Here is a 20,592-nt window from a genome sequence, read left to right as displayed (position 1 = left end):
CATTTTGAAATTCAATAGAACAAATATCTCAAAATAAAATTTTATAATCTTCAAATGAGAAAGAAGAGAAAAATAGAGTTTTTATATGGTGTAAGCCCTTATAGTACCGTATTTTTCAAAAAGTACTGGCCAAACTATGGGATGATCCAAACCGTCCATGTGATGGGCCACAATGTAAATAGGTTGTGCCCAAAAAATCATTTCTATAAGATAATCCCAACCCTCCTATCTTTAGAAGAACTGCATATTATGGAAACCTCTGTAGATTTAAGGGCTATGATCATCCAATGTAAATGATTTTTAGGGCACAACCTATTTAAGTCATGTTCCATCACATGGACAGTCTGGATCATCCTATGATGTGGTCCGTAAAGTCCCTATTGAAAAATACGATACTATAAGTGCTTACACCATATAAAATCTCAGAAAAAACATCTCCTAATTAATAGAAAAATCCATATAAGGGCATTTTTGTCTTATTATCTAAAAAACATGGAACTGAAAAAACCTATATTTGTGCCGGAACGGAAATCTCCTTGTCGGAAATGCTAAAGAAACGGAATTCATAAATAAGGAAAGATAAAGACTAGAGAGATAAAACGGAGTTATAAAAGTGCGAAAACGTTAACAGTAATTTTCCATGCCTTTTCTGAATACTTTTTTCATCATGTGGAAATTTATAGTCTTTTCACTTCATGTTTCTCATTTGTTCTTTTAGCTAACTCTCTCTCTTTCTCTCTCTCTAGTCTTCACCTTCTTTAATGCCTGTTTCTATTTTCAGTACACACAGCAGAGGAAGAGGAGATGCAATATAAGGGTGATGTTTTACTCTTTCTATCATCTTTTTCTTCTTTTTTGTCAAAACCCTAATTACAATTTGTTGACTTTCTGATTTTTGGTTCTGTTTAAAGGAATCAGATCTGTGTAAATAGATGTCTGTCATTTATTTTCTGTTTTGCTATAAATGGAATTGATTCTTGATTTGTAATGTCTTATGGGGATTTTGGTTTTTGGTTTTTAGGGTTTTGAGTGTTTCTCCTTTTTTTTTTTTGAGGAATTAGGGTTTTCAGTTATGTGATTTGGGTAACTTTGGCATTTTTGGGGTGATGTGGTGGAGTGTATGTGATGATCTTATTTGGGTTTTGTAGTGTGAATCTTCACATTCGGTTTCTGGGTTTTATTGATATTGATTGGGTTTTTTTTAGCTTTGAATTTTTAAATAATTATTCTGGACATTGATTTCACATTAGGTATTTTCAGTTGAGCATATAGAAATCTTTTGTATTAATTTTTGAGGTAGGCTTCGATTGAACAGAGTTATACTTGCAAAATGTTTATGCTTGTTCTGGTTCATGCCGCCATTCCCAAAAAAATAAATAAAAATGTTCTGGTTCATGAAATTCTTGGTAAAATCCTGATGGGTTATTCAGTGAATGCAACCATGGATGCTAGCCATACCCATGTCATGCAAGCACTTACATAAATTTGTATTATCATTTTAAGCATCTAGGTGCTTAATTATATAAATATACTTGACCAATCTTATATTCAATTATTTGATTCATTGAGTTGTAATATCAGTAAATTTTGTACACAAGCGGTTTATTATATGCATGTACGTGTCGATTTTAAGATTCTGTACTAAAAATTAATTGATTTGATTTAACAGGCGGCTGTGGGGAAAGCTTCACCTTACACTGTATTTGTTCTAAGTTTTAATTCTGCTTACTGAAAAGTTACGGGAAGAAGCCCACACATCTTCTAATTTAATTCATGAGGAAAGAGTGAGATAAGGAAAACTAAGTCCTTTAAGTTATCAATAGTCATCAGAATCAGATTGTCTGATAAGCAATGGTTCTGACCACTATGGGAGGGGGAATTTTGCCATGCTAGTGTGTTACCATGCAAACAAATGTGTTTTAGGAAGCATCGAGGTTCAAGTTATGCAAGTTTATTACATGGGTTTGCGAGACTTGGTATATTGAGTTCTCTGTGGTGTGTATATCTTTCCATATATTGCCTTGCTTTAAGGGAAGTTGAACTGTCTCTGGCCTTACTATGTACTCACTCGAGGATGGTTAAACATGGATGTTGTAAATGTCCAGATGGATAACTAGTAGAGGGATGCTTTGTTTGCATCCCTACTCCAGACAACATATATTATTTGCAGAGTCAGCATTATTACGTACGACCACATGATTTGTTGGTTTTGATGCTAGTTGGATCTTCAGTTAAGGAGACGTGTGTTTCAAGTATCGCACTATAATTGTGATTCAACTTACGTAAAGATTTACGCTAAGACATGGATACTGAGGCCTCCAGTGATATTCAGATGTCTAGTATAGTGCCTCGTTTATTCCCATCTCTGGGACCCGCCCTTTTAATTTCTATGGGATACATTGACCCAGGGAAGTGGGCTGCAGCTGTTGATGGCGGTGCCCGTTTTGGATTTGATCTTGTATCGTTGGTACTTGCTTTTAATTGTGCTGCTATTCTGTGCCACTATCTTACTGCTCGTATTGGTGTGGTCACTGGAAAGAATCTTGCACAGGTATTCCTTTACGTTTTTTTTTGTATAGTTTAAATCCCTTTTGGACTCAATGATGCTCCATAAAAAATGTCTATTGCTTTTGTTTCTTCACTTAAAGAATCTTGCACAGGTATCCTTTACCTTTTTTTTGTAGCTTAAATGCCTTTTAGACTCAATGATAATCCATAAAAAATGTCTACTGGTTTTGTTTCTTCACTTATGTGTGAAAACTTTTCCACCCCCTTCTCTTAACCTAATAAATTTCTCTCCCTTGAGGATGCAATTATTTTGAATGAAGTTGTTGATAAAGTTCCTTAGTGTTTATAGATGCTAAGGTGCTTTTTTGTAACTTTTTTCTTTTGGGGGCATTCAACTACAATCCATTATTCTTATGTTCTGTCATTTCGTACGTGCCATAGTTTCAAACCTAGCCCATATCATATGGACTCTCCCAAGTTAACTCCCTTTTACCTTGGTCGCGTTCTTGTCCGAGTCCTCCTTTTGCCCTACAAAGTCAATCAAAACTCCTATGACTTGGAGTTATGACCGCGTCATCCAAATAGTTAGCCTCGTCGTGCCAAGTCTACTAGGTTCTGCGTTGGCTACGTTTTTACCCACATCCGCATTTTGAAACACTAGTTCTCTCTCTCTCTCTCTCTCTTTTTGAATGGCTTGAAACGCTAGTTCTTACTAATATGTTATATTCGATATGCTTTTGTTGCAAAAGATTTGCAGTGAGGAGTATAGTAGGCCCACATGCATATTGCTGGGCGTTCAAGCAGAGTTATCGGTGATTGTCTTGGAGTTAACTATGGTATTTGCTCAGCTCCATCTAATTTTTTTGTCATATATCCCTTTATTCTAAAAGGGGAACTAGAAAAATGAGCAAAGCCCCTGGAATATGGGGCTTCCCACCATGGTTGTATCAGTTCTAATCTAAAGTTGCATTGTCCTTGCCAGATTCTCGGGATTGCACATGGGCTCAATCTTATTTTGGGACTGGAGATGTTCACTTGTGTTCTTTTGACTGTTGTTGACATGTTTCTATTTCCGTTTCTTATGACCCTCCCGGTAAGCTTGATTGTTTATGTTCACTTTTTTCATTTCTTATAGATTATCTCAGTGCTGATTTGTAATTATTCAAAAAAAAAAAATAAAAAAAAATCCCAGTGATGATATGTTACTTGTGCTCTGATTTCAGAATAAATGCAAGACAGAAATGTTCTTTATCAGCATAGCAGGCTTTGGACTATTTTCTTATGTGCTTGGAGTACTTATAAGTCAACCAGAAATTCCGGTTGCCATGAATGGAGTATTTCCAAGGTTGAGAGGGGAGAGTGCATACTCACTCATGAGCTTACTTGGTGCAAATATCATGCCTCACAATTTTTACCTCCACTCATCCATCGTACAGGTGCCCTTCATTGAACCAACACCCACTCTTTTTTTTTCCTGTTTTGTTCTTTCTATTTCCATCATTCATCTGTCTAAGTTCTCCCGTCTCTTTCCCTTAACATCCTGATTAGGGTGACATTCTTAATATATTAGTTGGAGAATATTAACACTTCCAGTTTTCTTCTTTTCAACTTTGAAATATTTTGTTACTGGCCGCATTCGTCCTGGGATTCCAAGCATGCTCTTTTTTTCCCGTCATTTTTCCATGAGGCAGTGAGATCTCTAGTTTCCATGGTTGTAGATAGGTGATATTTCAATATAATAATTTATGTCAGGCAGGATTAGACTTGGATAGGAGAGAATGGAAGAAAATGATCCATGTATACGAACCCAACTAGTGTCAGGATTAGACTTAGTCGATTGAGCCGTGTAGACACTTTCACCTTCTTCATGAAAATTTTCTAAAGGATTCATTAGCCGACCCCAACTAGTATGGGACAAAGGCTTAGTTGTGTTGAGTTGAGTTGAGTTGAGTTGAGTATGTCTGGCAGAATTAATTATCTACTTTGGTAATCAACCATACCCAGTAGATTCCAAGCATGCCTTAGATATTTTATAGATGTTTAACCCATAGTTACCAGAAGCTTTCTACCCAAACAACTGCATGTAGAATTTAAAGAAACCCTCCAACTGATATTCGAGTCTTCCTAACATTATGTTCTTATTGTTATAGGAAATTTAGTGACTGCAGCAACTTCTTCACTAACCATCTTTCAGAAAATCTATCTTGTAGCTATCATTTAGGAAACGCTGCTCAAAATGGTGGATGGAGAAAATAGCGACAGGAGGTCAGCATTCTATTATATGTTCTTGGGGGAGATCCCACTTCATTGTAGTAAATAGCATAAAGGCTGAGTGACAAGCTATTCTGTCTTCATCTACGTAAAATAAACAGTCTCAAGCAAGACCTAAAAATCCATCAAGTACACACTTATTTTCACTCTCACCGTTCAAAAAGGAAAGTATATACTAATTGTTTGGGGGTGTCAGTGAAGCACGAGAGTGGGGAAAGGAACTGGATAAAAAAATGGCTATGGTGAAAGTTGAGATATAGTCCATGTATGAGACAGTGTAAGTTTCCTAGACTATTTATTTTTTTGAAAAGTAAAATTTCCTAGACTTGGTTACTCTGTTATATGTCCTTGGTCCAATCTAATCGCCTACCATACTGATTGCCTTTGCTGTCACAATATTCCAGAGGTGTAGATTTTTAGATGATGTGGGTCCCGGGTATCTACACCTCACCCTTGGGACGTAGATGGGTGGATGAATAGATAGGGGGGTAAATATGCCACTGAAAGTTAAAGGCCTAGGAAACTTCAGAAGTTTGAGGTCATGGTTTCAATCCAGCTTACCTATCTGGTATTAAATTGCTTAAGTAGATTTGTGTTGCTTCATTGATTCACTTTAATGCTTCTAGAACTACTCTGATGTTGTCCAAAGGGAGAGCCGGTTCGGGGCTCTCACATGGCTGCCCTTTGCTCATCCAGATAATCTTGTATTTTCAGCAGGGTCATTGCTGTCCTTGAAATTCCTTAAAGCAAGTGGCTCATATAGGTGGATGAGCATAATGCCTACTTTCCTGATAGCCTTATATATTTTCATATATTTTGTACTTTGAGGTGCTATCGATTTGAAGTTTTGTGTTGGTCTGTTTTCAAGACTATGCCTATGCTGTTCTATCCATTTCTTTTGCAATCTTCTTCTTTTCCCCCTTTGTTATGGTATTGGTTGTGTTTTTGATCTGTCTGATGAGGATCATAGTTGTCTGTTGCAAGTTTATTCTAGGCGGGGCCGCACTCATGGGCCCCGTAGGGATTTTTTTATTGTCCGTAGGGATGTTTTATTGTTCGTGGGGATATTTTAGGGATTATTTGGCATTATTGGAGTGATTTTGGTCTTTTATTACTTATTATGGGTATTTTAGTCTTTTATTAATTTTTCTTAGGCCAATTTACAGACTTCTTGTTACTTTTGATGATTAATTGAGATTATTGCTTGAGTTCTCTTTCCCCTGCAGAATTCTTTCTTCTTCTTTTACTTCTTCTCTTCTACTTTTCTCCTTCATTCTTCTTCTTTCTCTCCCTAGCCTACATCAGTGTCATGCTTGGAGGATAGGCCCGACAGGGTACTTGAAGACTACCGGTAGCTGTGAATGCTGCTGCAACACCTGCACTCAAGCCTATACTTTCGCTCCTGACTTATCTCTACAAACCGATTCTTTTTTATTCAATATTTTCCATTGTCTTGTCACATCCTTCTTGGATTTTTAATTCCTTTAATAATCAGTCATGTACATGGTTTGAAATTTCGACCGAAATCCGAAATTCCGACTGAAATCCGAACATGGTTTGAAATTTCGGATTTCGGTCAACACCGACACTGAATTGATCGAAATCCGAAATTTCCGAAACGTACAAAATTTCGGCAATTTCGTCGAAAATTTGAAAAAAATATTAATTTTTTATTCCCGTACCAAATTTCAGCCGAAATTACCGAAATTTCAGTCACAAAAAACGACATTTCGTATCTCTTTAGTCTTTACTGAATTTCGGCTGAAATTTCGGTTTCAGCTAGGTCCGAAATTTATGCCGAAACCGAAATTTCAAACCATGGTCGTGAAGTATCATTTGGATATCTCAATTCTACTTTATCTTCCTTCCCCACATTCAAATGCTCCATGATCATCATATCTTGTACTTTTCTCGGGACAGACATGGAGCATGTAATCTTGTTCTTAGATGGGCCAATTGGTCTTTTAATTGAATCAAACCTGCCCCTTCATCTTCCCATAACAGTAATTGTACAGAATCTTTTATCTATATCCCTCATGTCTCCATGCTGCCAACCTATGTATGTTTGCAACCTGGTAAAATTATTATGTTTTTTTTTAAATATTGATGATTAATTGATAAAGAAATGGAGATTATAAATCCGCCTCCTTTTTTCACGTTTCGGTTGCCTTACCCCTCTCACCGGCTACAACAGGTAAACCAGTTTAAAATAGGAAAACTCTCTCTCTTTCTCTCTCTCTCTCTAGCCAAGGAAATCCATGCTCGGATGGGTCAAGAACTGCCTTTCGTCTATTTGGATTGATGGATTCTTGAGAGTAGCAACCTGCTGTTGCTGCTGCTGGTAGTGAGAGATTTTATCTTCCTTCCAGTTTCTGATATGGATTTCTCAATAGGGAAGGATCCAAATCGGGTTCTTCATTATCAACTCGTGAACATACTCATCAGTTCGGGTTCAGGTCATCTTGGACTTAATAAATCTTCGACCGCATAGAGACCGCCATTCAAAAAATGCCAAGATAGCCAGAAGGCGAAGAGAAAAACAACCATTCAAACATCTCCGTGCAATTTTTTCTCAGACCCAATTATGGTGACTTCTTGGCCTACTATCTTGATTCTTCTATCATTCTCGAAATTTCCATTCACCAATAGAGAATCACTTCCTACAAGATTCTGGTCTTCTCGAAAAAGCATTTTCTAATTCACCAACTTTCCTTGTTACACCATTGTTTTTTATTGCAAGCCTTTCTAATATTTCCATCTCTACTGGTAGACCTCCATGCCAATTTCCTGTAACGGAAAAGAGATCCTCTTTCTTATTATACTAAAGATACTAGTAGTCCCAAGGAAACCCCTTTGTGGTTTCTGATATTGCAGTGAACTCTTACATCGCCACTTTGGCTAAACACGTGATTTGGATTCTCTTGCTAGAGTTTCACTCTTTGGAGACAATGAAATTTTTTGCCGCATGGCGATGGAGATTGGTGGAGGGCTTTAATATTTCCTATTTAGGTCCTGATGTGGTCCTACTCCTATTAGCTTCAAAAGATGAGGTAAAGAATTTGATAAAGGTCCTGTTTTCTCTGACTGCGATTGTCTCTTTTGCTAGAATGATGCCCTAATCGGTCGCAGACACCTTCATCTTTATGGTGTTCTGTATCAGGAGTCCTCTCCATGCTTGGAATAAATAAACATTTCACTTGATTGGAGAGAGGATTGGGGCTGTTAGAGATGTCGACCACTCTTCCTTGTTTGCCTCCAGGTTGAAGGAGGAGAGAATCTTACATGTGATCGATGAAGCTTGCTCAAAGATTGTGCCTCTTAGACTACTGATTAAAAAGAAATTTTTTTTGGGTTGCAGGCGGTTTTTAACGATCGCCCACCAGTAGAGAAGGTGTGCAAACCCATGCCACTGACTTGTGGTGTTCCTGATCTCCTAAACTAGGAGCGAGTCATTCAGCTTGGCAGAAGGTCATTGATGATACGAGTGCCGTCGGATCCCCACTCTAATTTTGATAAAGCATCGAGTGTGTTAAAGTATAAAAGATAAATAACGCCTTTTGAACAGCTTAAGCTTTTGGAGTAACTGGTTGTTATCACATGGTATCATAGCACATGTTAACTTACCAACTTCTCCAAAAGCTTAAGCTGTTGGAGAAGGTGTTATTTAATCTTTGATACTTCAACAGAGTTCCTGCTGTTGTAAGTTCTGGACGTGTCAAGCAATGGTCGACAATTGTCAACAACTGAGAAATATCAGAGGAAAAAGATGATTGGGCACCAAAGTTAAGGTTAAATTCAAGCGTCTCATGATAGCAGATCATGTCTGTCGATCTCTTGAAAGTGTGGACATCGCCTCTTAATGGAACACATTGAGAAATGAGGAGAGAAAGGGATATTTGAAGTTCTTGAGGGCAAAAAATGTAAAGATATGTCCTTGACTATATCCTCTGAAGTCTGAATGCCCATCTATCTCTGCCCATGATTGTCCTCCTAACGGTCCATGCCCATCTTATTCAGCTTTAGCCCACAGATCTCCGCAGGCCCAAAAATTGAGTTTTAAACACCCTTTAATGCCAGAGTTTACCTAAGATGCAGTGTTTGTATTCCTCTGGGAGAGGATATTGATCAAAGCTCAGATGTTCGATGGATCACAGTATCCTCACGTAGCTCTTCTGCTCATTGTAGGAGGCAATTCGAAAACCTGCAGGATGGTAGCTGTTTGAACCAAACACCTCCTATCCTATCTATATTCTCATTTAAATATATGAAGATGGACCCTTGCCTTGAATTCCATAGAGCGTTCGAATACCTCAATTTTGGGATGGAGCACACATTACAGGTGGGTGATGCTATTGGTATTGGAACAAAGGCGGATAAATCCAAGCTAAGAGAGCTGCTGAAATTGTTGGAAGACAGTGGTTTCAGCATGGAGCACATGCTACTGGTGGGTGATACTATTTGTATGGGAACAAAGGTGGATAAATCCAAAGGTAAGAGATCCGCTGAAGATGTTGGAGGACAGAGATATGATGACCCATAGTTTTTAAACTCCCTTGTGTCATCGTGGACTTCCCCGAGTCGATTCCCTTTTCCCTTGGCCGCGTTCCGTGTTTTGCCCTACAGAGTTAATAAAAACTCTTTGACTCTCCCGAGTACTCGGCCACGTCAACCGAGTACTCGGCTGCATCAACCGAGTTCTCGGCTGCGTCAACCTCATTCTTGGCCGCATCTGTGCCGAGTCGTCTAGGATTTTTCTTTGCCGCATTTTGACTCGCATCTGCATTTTTAAACACTGCTTGGAACGACTGGCCGATAATGTCAATATGTCGGAGAAAGTAATCATACTGCAGCTATGGGAGGACGGAGATTTTGATAACCTATTTGGTTGATTATGAAGATAGGATCTTGGAACATAAGGGGCCTGAGCTCCAAATCTAAGAGAAATGCTGTAGCTGATTTTGGACAAAGTAGAAATCTGGATATTCTCTTTATTCAGGAGTCCAAGAAGGTGAGAATTGGGATATCGACTGTTACGCAGTTGTGGGGTGGTGGCCATGTTGAGTCTCTCGTCTTGCCTTTGATCGGGGAGATCTTTGGGTTTTGTATTGATGTGGAATCAAGATACTTTTCTTGCAGGGGACCATCATACTAGAGAATTTTCTATCTCTGTCCGTTTTAGATTGTTGGTTATAATTGGATTTTTACGGGGTTTTATAGTCAAATAGATCCAAGGAGAGATGCTTTTTGACAAGAGGTAGGTTCGGTTCTTAGTAGGTGGAACTTTCCATGGTGCATTGGTGGTGATTTCAACACTATTAGGCGGGTTTGAGAAGAGCCGGGGGGTGGGGGGGGGGGTGGGGGGGGTGGGGGTCTGCTCATGTTTTGAGTTGGGAAGACATGTCCTCTCATACTGCGAAGATATGTTCCCTCATATTGGGGCGTTGGCTCTTCCTTGACCAATATCGGATTACTGCCCTCTCTTGCTCTTGCTAACGTCGTGTCAGAAGCCTTTCTGAATTAACTTAGATGAGTGTTTCGAGTTTTGAATCTTTTGATGGGATGGTTGCCTGATGGCGGAAAGATTGTATGGTGTCAGTGTTGAAAAACTTTCAGTTTATGACCAAGCTGAAGCTAATCAAAGAGAAGTTGAAAGGACGGAATGGGAGCACATTCAGAAAGTTGACTGACAAAAAGACGACGCATTCGAATCCATTTCTCAGCTAGATACAAATCAGTGAATAGAGACCTCTAAATGAAGTGGACGAGCTTGCTAGGCTAGTAGGCTTAAAGTGAAGGGATGAATATGATAATATCCTCAACTGGGAAGAAGTTAGCTGGATATAGAAATCTAGTTTCACTTAGATTAAGAAGGGAGACAGAAAAACAACTTACTTTCATAAATTAGTGAATGCTAGGAGAAGATGTAACCAAGAACAACAGCTAGTCAAAAAATCAAAATGACATTAACCAGGCATTTATTGGTTATTATATCGATCTTTAACTCACACAAGAATTGGTGGAGACCTAAATATGATGACATCAATGCATTCAATTTCTGAATAGCGTAAAGCTTTGCTTGAAAGAAAGTTTGAAGAGGAGGAAGTGAGGACTGCTGCTTTCAGTATGCCAAGCACTTGGACATGATGGATTCCCCTTGCATTTTACCAAGTCTTTTGGATTCCCCAACGTTTCTTCCTGCCTAAGATGGCACATTATACGGAATATGTTAAAGGCGGACCTTGTGATCACATCACCGACATACTTTTCTAAAGCTTCTTGTGCGTTGGAAATACTTAATCAACTTGTGTGAGGATATGAGCTGACAAACTCCCATCTGTCATAACAACCATTATATTCTATGGGGTCGAATCTTTTCAAGCAATGGAGAATGATGGGGACCATCCTCAGACCCATGTTGTAATTTTAATTTTAAGTGTTTATTATAGAAGGGGTGCCAATGTCAATTGAGGGGGAGCGTTATAATGTTTTTGGGTGTCCTCATCAAAATTACTAAATATAGTAAGTTTGTATTAACTAAGGGTAGTAAATTCGTATTTACAAAAAGTAGTAAATTTGGGTTTACTAAAAATAGTAAGTTTGCTCTTATGAAACATAATAAGTTCCAGATTACTAAAAATAGCAAGTCCAGTGTTACTAAAAAGTATAAGTTTGGATAATTTCAATTGTAAGCTCCCTATATATATTTGAGTTTGATTAGAAGTTCTAGTTTGTAGAGATTTTTGTTGTTCTGTTAGGATTCGGTATATGGGTTCTATTAGAATTAGAGTATTTGGGTTTTATTAGAATTAAGGAAACGAATCAAGCACTTCTAGGTAAGTGGCTTTGAAGATATGGGGATGAGGAGTCTCAGTTATGGGCAAAAGTCATTGAAGTCAAGTATGCTTCATGAGAATGTCATTGGGAGACAGAGGATAAGTTTAGGAAGTCAGGGAGAACGTTATGGCGGGATATAATGTGCTTCAAAGCTAAGTTATTTTTTTTTATAAGTGCTTTGTTAAGTTCAATTTTTAGCTAAGTTATTGTAAGGAGTATATTATGGGGAAAGAGTACGTTTTTGATGGGACAAATGGTGTATTGACGCCCCTCTGAAAGAGTAGTTTCCGCAGTTATTTGCATTGGCATCGGGTAAAGAAGTTATGGTAAAAGAGTGCTTCAGTCGAACAAATAATAGGGTGATATGGTCTCATTCTTGAAGAAATTTCTTTGACAAGGAACTTGAAATGGTGGGAAGGTTTTTGCAGATTTTGGAGTGATGCTACATCAAACTTGATGGGAAAGATAAAATGATATGGGTCTGGAACAGATGGGGAATTCTCGGTTAAATTATTCTACCACAAGCTTCTACCTTGCTTTGATTCCTCCAAAGTAGCCAAAGTGTGGGACATCCAAGCTCCGGCGAGGGTTTGTATCTTTGGTTGGGCTGCTAGCCGGGACAGGATCCAAACTATTGATTTCCTTAGGGAGTGGAAAATATTGATTATCGATTACTGCGCATTGTGTATAGAGTCTGGTGAGTCTGTGGACCATCTCCTAGTCCACTGCAAGATAGCTAGAAAATTATGGGGTAGATTACTTCCCATATTTGGGATAGCCTGGGTGTTCCTTGCTAAATTCTTGGGGCTTTTGGAAAGCTGAGCATTGGCAACGTGGAAAAGTAAGGATCTGTTTGGTTGCGCCGTTTCGGGGGAAATAGAAAAGAAAATGGGGTATTTTCCGTGGTAAAGTGCGCTAAATGTGTGTTTTGTTGAGTGATAAACTGATTTGGGTGGGCGTACGTGGAATCCGCACCATCCTACGTTTCAGCGTACTTTCCCCGCTCAAAAGTCCATAAAAAAGCATCGTATTTGAGTCATAATTGTGGGAATCTTGCCTTTATCAAGTTTGCAAAAATGCAAAACAGAAACGAGGGTACGATCTCTCTTCACAGGCCTACTCGTCTTCATCCTCGAGCCCATGCCCTAGCAAAGGGTAAGCTCTTTTTCACATGCATCCTCTTCCACTCTATCTCTCTTTCTCCCTCTCTCCTCGCTCTCTGTCTTGCCCTAAAATACTTGATTCTCTCTCTGTCTCTTTTTTCTTCCTCTTAGATCTGAGTTGTTTTGTTTTTTTGGTTTTGGCTTTCACTCTCATATAAGGTTTGGGGGTTTTTTCGCCACTTTTGATTGGGTTTTTCACCTATCTGTTGGAATTTGCTTACCTGCTTACTCCTTTTGCCCGTTGGACTCAAAATTTTACAAAAGGGGCATAGTAAAACCCCTTATTAAAGCAAGAGAAAAGGGGTGATTACGCATGTTATTCCCTAAAATAAAAGGATAAACATAAAGTTAAAGACTTTAATAAAAAAGAAAACAAAAAAGAGCCCACGACTAAGAAAAGAAATCTTTAAATTTTAGGGAACAAAATAACTCTCGCAAAAGGAGAAATGAGTCCTCCACTTTTCAAAAAAGAGGAAGTTACATAATTCTCCATAGAAGGAGAAGTGGAGATTGTGAAGTTGAGAGTGAAGGGCTGAGGTGGCAGTTGCCAACCACTTCAAGAGAGTTCTATAAATAGGGTAATATCCTTTAGAAATGGGGATCAGATCTTTTGAAAAAAAAAGCTACGCAAAAGGAGAAACAGAAGAAAGAGAAGAGAGAAAGGTGAGAAAAGATTTGGCTAACAGTTCTTTTATTTTCTTCTTTCTTTCTTTTGCAGATTTTCTCCGGGGAAGAAAACCTTTCTCTTTCATGAGAAGGTTGAAGAAAATCCCTTTAGAGTCTCTTCTAAAGACTTTCTAAAGGTCCCTTTAAGATCTCTTCCCAGAGACCCCCTAAAGGGAGAAGACCTTTTTCTTTCGGGAGAAAGATGATACAAATCAGAGGTTTGTTCATAGAATCCGAACAGTAGAGGTAAGAGTAGCAATGAAAAATATGAAATTAGGTAAGGCTAGGGGGCCTGACGATATTCCTATTGAGACTTGGAGATGCTTGGGTGATGTGGGTCTGGTCTGGTTAACTAGATTATTTAACAATATTTTGAAGACTAAGAAGATGCTTGATGAGTGGAGGAAGAGTAAATTAGTCCCTATTTATAAGAATAAAGGGGGTATTCAGAGTTGCACCAATTACCGGGGAATTAAGCTAATGAGTAACACCATGAAGCTTTGGGAGAGGGTAATTGAGCATAGACTAAGAAAAGAGACTAAGGTGTAGGAGAATAAATTTGGCTTCATGCCCGGACGATCGACTATGGAAGCTATGTTCTTGATTAGGCGGTTAATGGAGAGATTTAGAGAAAATAAAAAAGACCTTCATATGGTTTTCATTGATTTGGAGAAAGCGTATGATAGGGTTCACAGGAGTGTTATGTGGTGGGTCCAGGGAAAAAGTGCCTACTAAATATGTTGATGTAATTAAGGATATGTACGATGGAGCAGTAACTAGTGTCAGAACCACGGACTGCAAGTCTAGTAAGTTTCCAATTACAATGGGACTGCACCAAGGATCAGCTTTAAGCCCTTATCTTTTTACGCTAGTTATGGATGAGCTTACAGAGGGTATCCAGGATGAGGTGCCGTGGTGTATGTTATTTGCAGATGACATAGTATTAATCGATGAAACCAAAGCAGGAGTAAATGCTAAATTAGAGTTATGGAGAACTACTTTGGAATCGAAAGGTTTTAGAATGAGTAGGACTAAGACAATATATGGAATGCTACTTTAGTAATGTAAGGAGGTGGGACGGGGATGCAATAAATATGATTGGACAGGAGGTACTTAAGAGGGATATCTTTCGCTATCTTGGTTCAATTCTGCATAAGGAAGGAGAGATTGAAGAGGATGTTAACCATAGAATAAGAGCAGGTTGGTTGAAGTGGGAGCTTGCCTCAGGAGTTCTGTGAGACCGTAAAATCCCTACCAAGTTGAAGGGAAAGTTTTATAAGACAACTGTGAGGCCAGCCATGCTGTACGGCTCAGAATGGTGGGCCACTAAGACGCTGCATGTGCATAAGATGAGTGTAGTGGAAATGTGAATGCTTAGATGGATGTGCGGCCACACAAGGCTAGATATAATTAAAAATGAAGACATTTGTAAAAAGGTGGGGGTGGCTCCAATTGAGGAGAAGATGAGAGAGCACCGCTTAAGATGGTTTGGACATATCCAACGTAGGCCTTGGGATGCTCTGGTGAAAAGAGGCGACTCGTGCCAAATTGATTGGGTAAAAAGTGGTAGGGACAGACCGAAAACAACTTGGGTAGAAACATTGAGGAAAGACTTGATAGCTAGGAACATAACAGTGAACATGACCTTGCACAGGATAGAATGGAAGAAAATGATCCACGTAGAACCCAACTAGAACCAGGATTAGTGCCGGGTAGATTCTTTTTACCTTCTTCATGATTTTTTTCTAAAGGATTCATTTAGCCGACCCCAACTAGTTTGGGACAAAGGCTTTGTTGAGTTGAGTTGAGGAAGATGATAAGGACGGCGGTTTGCCCCTAAAAGATTAAGACGATGTTTTTCCCAAAAGAAAGAAGACCTTTCTCCTTTGAGACTCTCTAAAAGTTCCCTTTAGAATCTCTTTCTAGAGACTCTCTAAAAGTTCATTTAAGATCTTTTCCCAGAGACTCCTTAAAAGGAGAAGACCTTTCTCCTTTGGGAGAAAGAAGAAAATCCTTTTAGAATCTCTTTCTAGAGACTCTCTAATAGTTCCTTTAGGATCTCTTCCCAGAGACTCCTTAAAGGGAGAAGACCTTTATCCTCGAGGACAAAGATGATAAAGATGAAGGTTCCCCAAAAGTAAGACGAAAGAAGATCTCTTTAGAATCTCTTTCGTGAGATTTTCTAAAGGTCCCTTTAGGATCTCTTCCCAGAGACTTTCTAAACGGAGAAGACCTTTCCCCTCTCGGAGAAGGATGATAAAGATGATGGCTCCCAAAAAGGAAGACGAAAGAAAATCCCTTTAGAATCTTCTTTCTGGAGACTCTTTAAAGGTCCCTTTAGGATCTCTTCCCAGAGGCTCCCTAAAGGGAGATGACCTTTTCCTCTAGGAGAAGGATGATAAAGATGACGTTTCCCCAAAGAGAAGAAGAAAGTTTCTAGGATATAGAAATTTCATCTGAAAGGATCCAAATCTTTTTGGAGGATAATTAACTTAATGTTGTATTTAGACAGGGAACCTCTTGATGGATAATCAGAGGTATGTTCTTTCTTCAAGAAATGTAATTAACGGCCAATAAAGCCGAAAGTGTACGATCCCTACCAAAATTAATAAAACCTCTTCTTGCAAGAGGAAAATTTGATCTCAATACTTTTTATGTGTGTGATTGTCTTTTACATGCATTTGAAATTTGTTGCGAACATTACCCTAACCCTAGAAATAGATTTTCATGTCCCAAACTCAGAAACCCTCATGGAGGAAACCCCATTTGCAAAAAAACCCTCCCCTGCACTCTGCTTCTCCACTTCTTCCCAGATTTGTCTCTTGCCCTATGCAAAACCCCAAACCTCATGGCAAAGAAGATGAAACCTACAACACAGGGAAGAAAAAACACGAAGATTGAGGTTTTTGAAAGGAAGAAAAAAATTAACCCTCTAGATCTACGAGATTTGGGGTTCCAGATTTGGTCATCTGTGAAGGAGATGGGGTTGCCCTGCTTTGACACAAAAAAGAAGAAGATGGGGTTGCTTAGTTTTAGAGGAAGAGGACGAGCAAAGTTAGTTTATTTTCTTTTCCTTTTTCATACAACAAAACACCTATTTTCCCCCTTTTTCTATTTCTTTTTCTTTCCTTTTGCGACGTCATTTCCTTTTCCTTTCCGACCTCATAATGCAACTGAAGAGAGCCTAAAGGTAAAATTCTTTGGAATGTTTCCTTTTTGGCTATGATATGAGTCCTTTGGAATGAACGTAGAGTCTAATTCATGTTCAATAAGGTGATTGCCTAACTATTTCATGGATGTAAACTTTAGAAAAATTCAGGTTTGTATCGAGTATCGACATATGAGACATAGCATGGATTGCAAGAGATTTGTGGTGCTTCTAGTAATGTGCCCAAAACAATACAAGTTTGGAGTTTGGACACCTTCGGCACATGAACTTTTAAAGCTGAATTTTGATGGCTCTAGGTTGGGCAACCCTGGATCCTTAGGGATTGGAGGTTTGTTGCGGGATAAAGAAGGGGCAGCAAGATGGGCCTTTAGAGGCCCGATTGGGGTGGCAGATGCTAAGGAGACAGAAGTTCGTGCTATTCATCAAGAATTAAAACGCTCCAAAATGTGGATTCAAACAAGGCAGTAATTGAAGGTGATTCTCTTAATGTCATTAGGTGGCTAAGAGGATCACGCGTGCCTCCTTGGACATATGCAGCCGTCTTTGACGAGATACAGGACAAATTGGGAATGATATCGGTTTCATTTAACCATGTAAGACGGTCAGCCAATGGGGAGGCAGGCAGATTGGCCAAAGGAGTATCAAGGGAGAGCTTAGAGATGTTTTATTTCTTCCCTCTCTAGCTTTAATCATGTACTCTTTTGTTTTTATATCTCTAATAGCTAGATTTTCGTTTTACTCTTGGGACCCTCTCCGTCTCGTTTTTTTTAATAAAATCCTTTTACAACTCAAAAAAAGAAAAAGAATTAGAGGATTAGGTCATGCAGTCCAAGTTTTGTTTGTCTATAAATTTAAGGCATTTGGCCATTTTTGACAGACATTATAGAATATAATAATGCAATTTGCTCGCAAGCTTGGATGAACCCTTGTTCAGGAGAAGACCCTATGGGGTAATCTCTTTCTTTATTTCCTTTCTCTTAAGCTTTCTATTTAATTTTTTAATTTAATTTGATCTCTACATGTTATTCTTTGATCCTCACGCCCGTTAGTTTCACCACAAAACCCTTGCCTCCATCTTTCTGGCAACGTTTGCACCTTTTCGGCATACATTTGCACATTCTTGGCATACGTCTGAACCCTTCTAAACCCAACTTAAACTTATTAGAAATATTTTTTTCAATCTAATCACATGTTTTAGTATCCAAAACCCTAAATTTCACCCATTCTTTTTACCACCAATGTCCCTTCCATAAAATTGTCCTACATCAACTTGGTATCAGAGCTAAATGTATAATGATCTTCCCATACCCGTCCTGCGTCATTAAGCATTCACATTGTTCCTCTTAATGATCTTGTAAGGAGCTGCACTTCTAGATTATTCCTTTAGGAAATCATTCTGGCATTTGTTTCGTAACCATATGGCATTCCTGAAATTCAACAAATCAGCAATGTAGACCTGCTTTTGTTTTGTAAGGTTCACTGCACTAGGCGATCTTCCTTCGAATCTTCTATGTAGACCTGTTTTTGTTTTGCACATCCTCCTGTTTCGACACTCGATCTTGCTTCATGCGGTAGAGATATGAAATCAATTGGCTTCTTTGGCTGCATGCCAAGAACTATGTCAAATGGGCTCCTTCCTGTTGAATAGTTGACAGAGATATTGTAAGCAAACTCAGCCATATGTAATTCGTATTTCCATCCTTTAACGTTATCTCCTACCAAGCATCGCAATAGGCAACACATGCTATGGTTTATCACCTCCGTCTAGCCATCTATTTTTGGATGAAATGCTTTTGATTATCGTAGCTTAGTGCCCATCATCTTTCACAATGTTTTCTAGAACTAGCTCATGAATTTGACATCACGATCTGAAACAATAGTCTATAGAAGCCCGTAAAGATGTTTTACTTTTTCACCTCCGTCTAGCCATCTATTTTTGGACGAAATTCTTTTGATTACTGTAGCTTAGTGCCCATCATCTTTAACAATGTTTTCTAGAACTAGCTCATGAATTTGACACTATGATCTGAAACAATAGTCTTTGGAAGCTCGTGAAGATGTTCTACTTCTCTGAAGAAAAGTCTGGCCATGTTGACTGCGTCTGAAGTTTTGCTACATGGTAAGAAATGCACCATCTTTGAGAATCTATCAACTACCATATATATATTGAATCATGTCCTTGCCGAGTCAGGCAATCCTAGAACAAAGTCCATATTAAGTTCATTCCAAGGCTCATGAGGTACTGACAACTGTGCGTAAAACCATCTGTTCTACTACTTGTCTTTTGGTGGCTGACATATTCAGTATTGGTGGATTGCCTTCGCAACATCCCTTTTTAGTGATGGCCAATAGTAGAAGTTCTCAAACATCACAATGGTTTTGTCTCTGCTAAAGTGTCTTGAAGACTCTTCAACATATAATTCCATATTACGCGCCCTCTCAATGAAGTATTAGGCAAGCACAATTCAGTGTCTTCAAAAAGATACCCTTCATGTTTAGAGTAGGTAGGATGCTCATCTTGCCATCATGTTGTTAATGCGGCATACCTTTTGAGACTACATTTTTGGTATTGGTTTCCACACCAGCCATATGTAGGACCTATGATTCTTTCTAAAAAAAATGTTAGGACCTATGATTTGTGGACACGGACATGAGTGTCGCGTGTCGACACACACTAATGTCGAGAGCACGACTTAAATAGAAAGTATATATAATCTTAATTTGTTGATATGGATTCGTGTGTCGAGTTTCGCCATGGATATGAGTCGTCCAACATGACAACATCTAAAAATCTAGAAATGGTGACACATACGTACACATAAATTATTGATTATTGCACAAATAGGCGTATGCACACACACATTAACTCTGCAATACATTTAGAAGTGTCCAAAGGAGTGTCGACACGTGCGTCGTGTGTCGGACATGGCAGGACACGTGTGTCAGTAATAAATTCAAAGTGTCGGCTAAATCATAGGTTAAGACAAAACTATATTCTTACACAAAGCACTCGATTTAGCATGCTTCGAATTCAGTTGCTTCCAAGAGTGTAGATACTTCAATGCCTGATTATCCAAATAAAGCACAAATTCCTTACGTAGAAGTTAATGCCACCAATATCTGATAGCTTGTAGAACGGCATAGAATGCCTTATTGTAATTAGAGTGTTGCTATTTTGTCTGATTTAACGTCGCGCCTGAAAAGGCCACACGATGACCCTATTTACTCAGAATTTTTCCAATACCTACTATGTTAGATGCATATCATATGACTTCATAGTTTAGAGAAATATAGCAATTGTGAGACCATACTCTCTGCCATCCTTTTTTAACCTCTTAAAAGGCTTTAGCGGGTGCCTATTACCATAAGAATTCACCTTTCTTCATGCAATTGGTGATTGGAGCCATAATGGTACTGGGAATTTTAGTGAACCTCTAAAAGGGAGAGAAGGCTGTGGCTATATTGTTTTTGGGCGTGGGAATATCAATCCTCTACAGTTTTTTGTCTAATGTAAAGTTTGTTTATGGCTAGATCGCCTGTTTACTATTGACTATTTCTTGCTTCTCATAACTTGTGCATTTTTGAAATCATATATTCGATGCTTTGCCAAATGTGCCAGACGAGGTTCCCTGCTAAGGTTCTTCTGGTCCTTGTGATTCTTGAACACAATTTTTTATTATGTTTATATGGTTGAAGTTATTCCCAAGCACAATAATTTGCTAGTAAAATTTGGTTCCTCCTCGGGCCTTTTAGATATATATCACTAGTCCACTGCAGATGAATTGTCTCTCTGTACTTGAGAAACCAGCGCAAACAAATCCAACATCCTCTCAAAAAATAATCTCACGCCTTCCACTTTTATGGTTACCCTGTTTTGCCTTCTCGCATCTCAAGATAGCCGGCAGTGGACAAGGATGGAGAATACTTTTTTTTTTTCGTGGTCTATTACTTTTTGTTCACAAGGGTATTTCTGTTGTAGAC

The 20,592-nt window shown here is 38.7% G+C and overlaps 1 protein-coding gene across 2 annotated transcripts in view; it reads left to right on the top strand.

The window, feature by feature from the left end:
• Positions 1–535: 535 nt before the first annotated feature.
• LOC143858720 (ethylene-insensitive protein 2.2-like) overlaps positions 536–20,592 on the top strand; it is a 34,511-nt gene continuing 14,454 nt past the window's right edge. Inside the window, exons 1-6 of one of the 2 annotated variants that reach the window (XM_077369442.1) lie at positions 536–630; positions 782–817; positions 1,670–2,551; positions 3,258–3,344; positions 3,491–3,601; positions 3,732–3,944. In XM_077369442.1, the coding sequence (XP_077225557.1) occupies positions 2,303–2,551; positions 3,258–3,344; positions 3,491–3,601; positions 3,732–3,944 (660 nt within the window). In that variant the 5' untranslated portion in view covers positions 536–630; positions 782–817; positions 1,670–2,302. Of the gene's footprint in view, positions 631–740; positions 818–1,669; positions 2,552–3,257; positions 3,345–3,490; positions 3,602–3,731; positions 3,945–20,592 lie in introns of those variants that run through there. The other variant, XM_077369441.1, reaches the window with a different exon arrangement.

The sequence above is a fragment of the Tasmannia lanceolata genome, unplaced genomic scaffold (genome assembly GCF_043159265.1).
Source record: "Tasmannia lanceolata isolate RefF3 unplaced genomic scaffold, GAP_Taslan_0.1 ptg000026l, whole genome shotgun sequence".
NCBI classification, from domain to species: Eukaryota; Viridiplantae; Streptophyta; class Magnoliopsida; order Canellales; family Winteraceae; genus Tasmannia; species Tasmannia lanceolata.
Note: the sequence above shows the minus strand (reverse complement) of the source record. Positions and strands in the feature narration are given on the sequence as shown.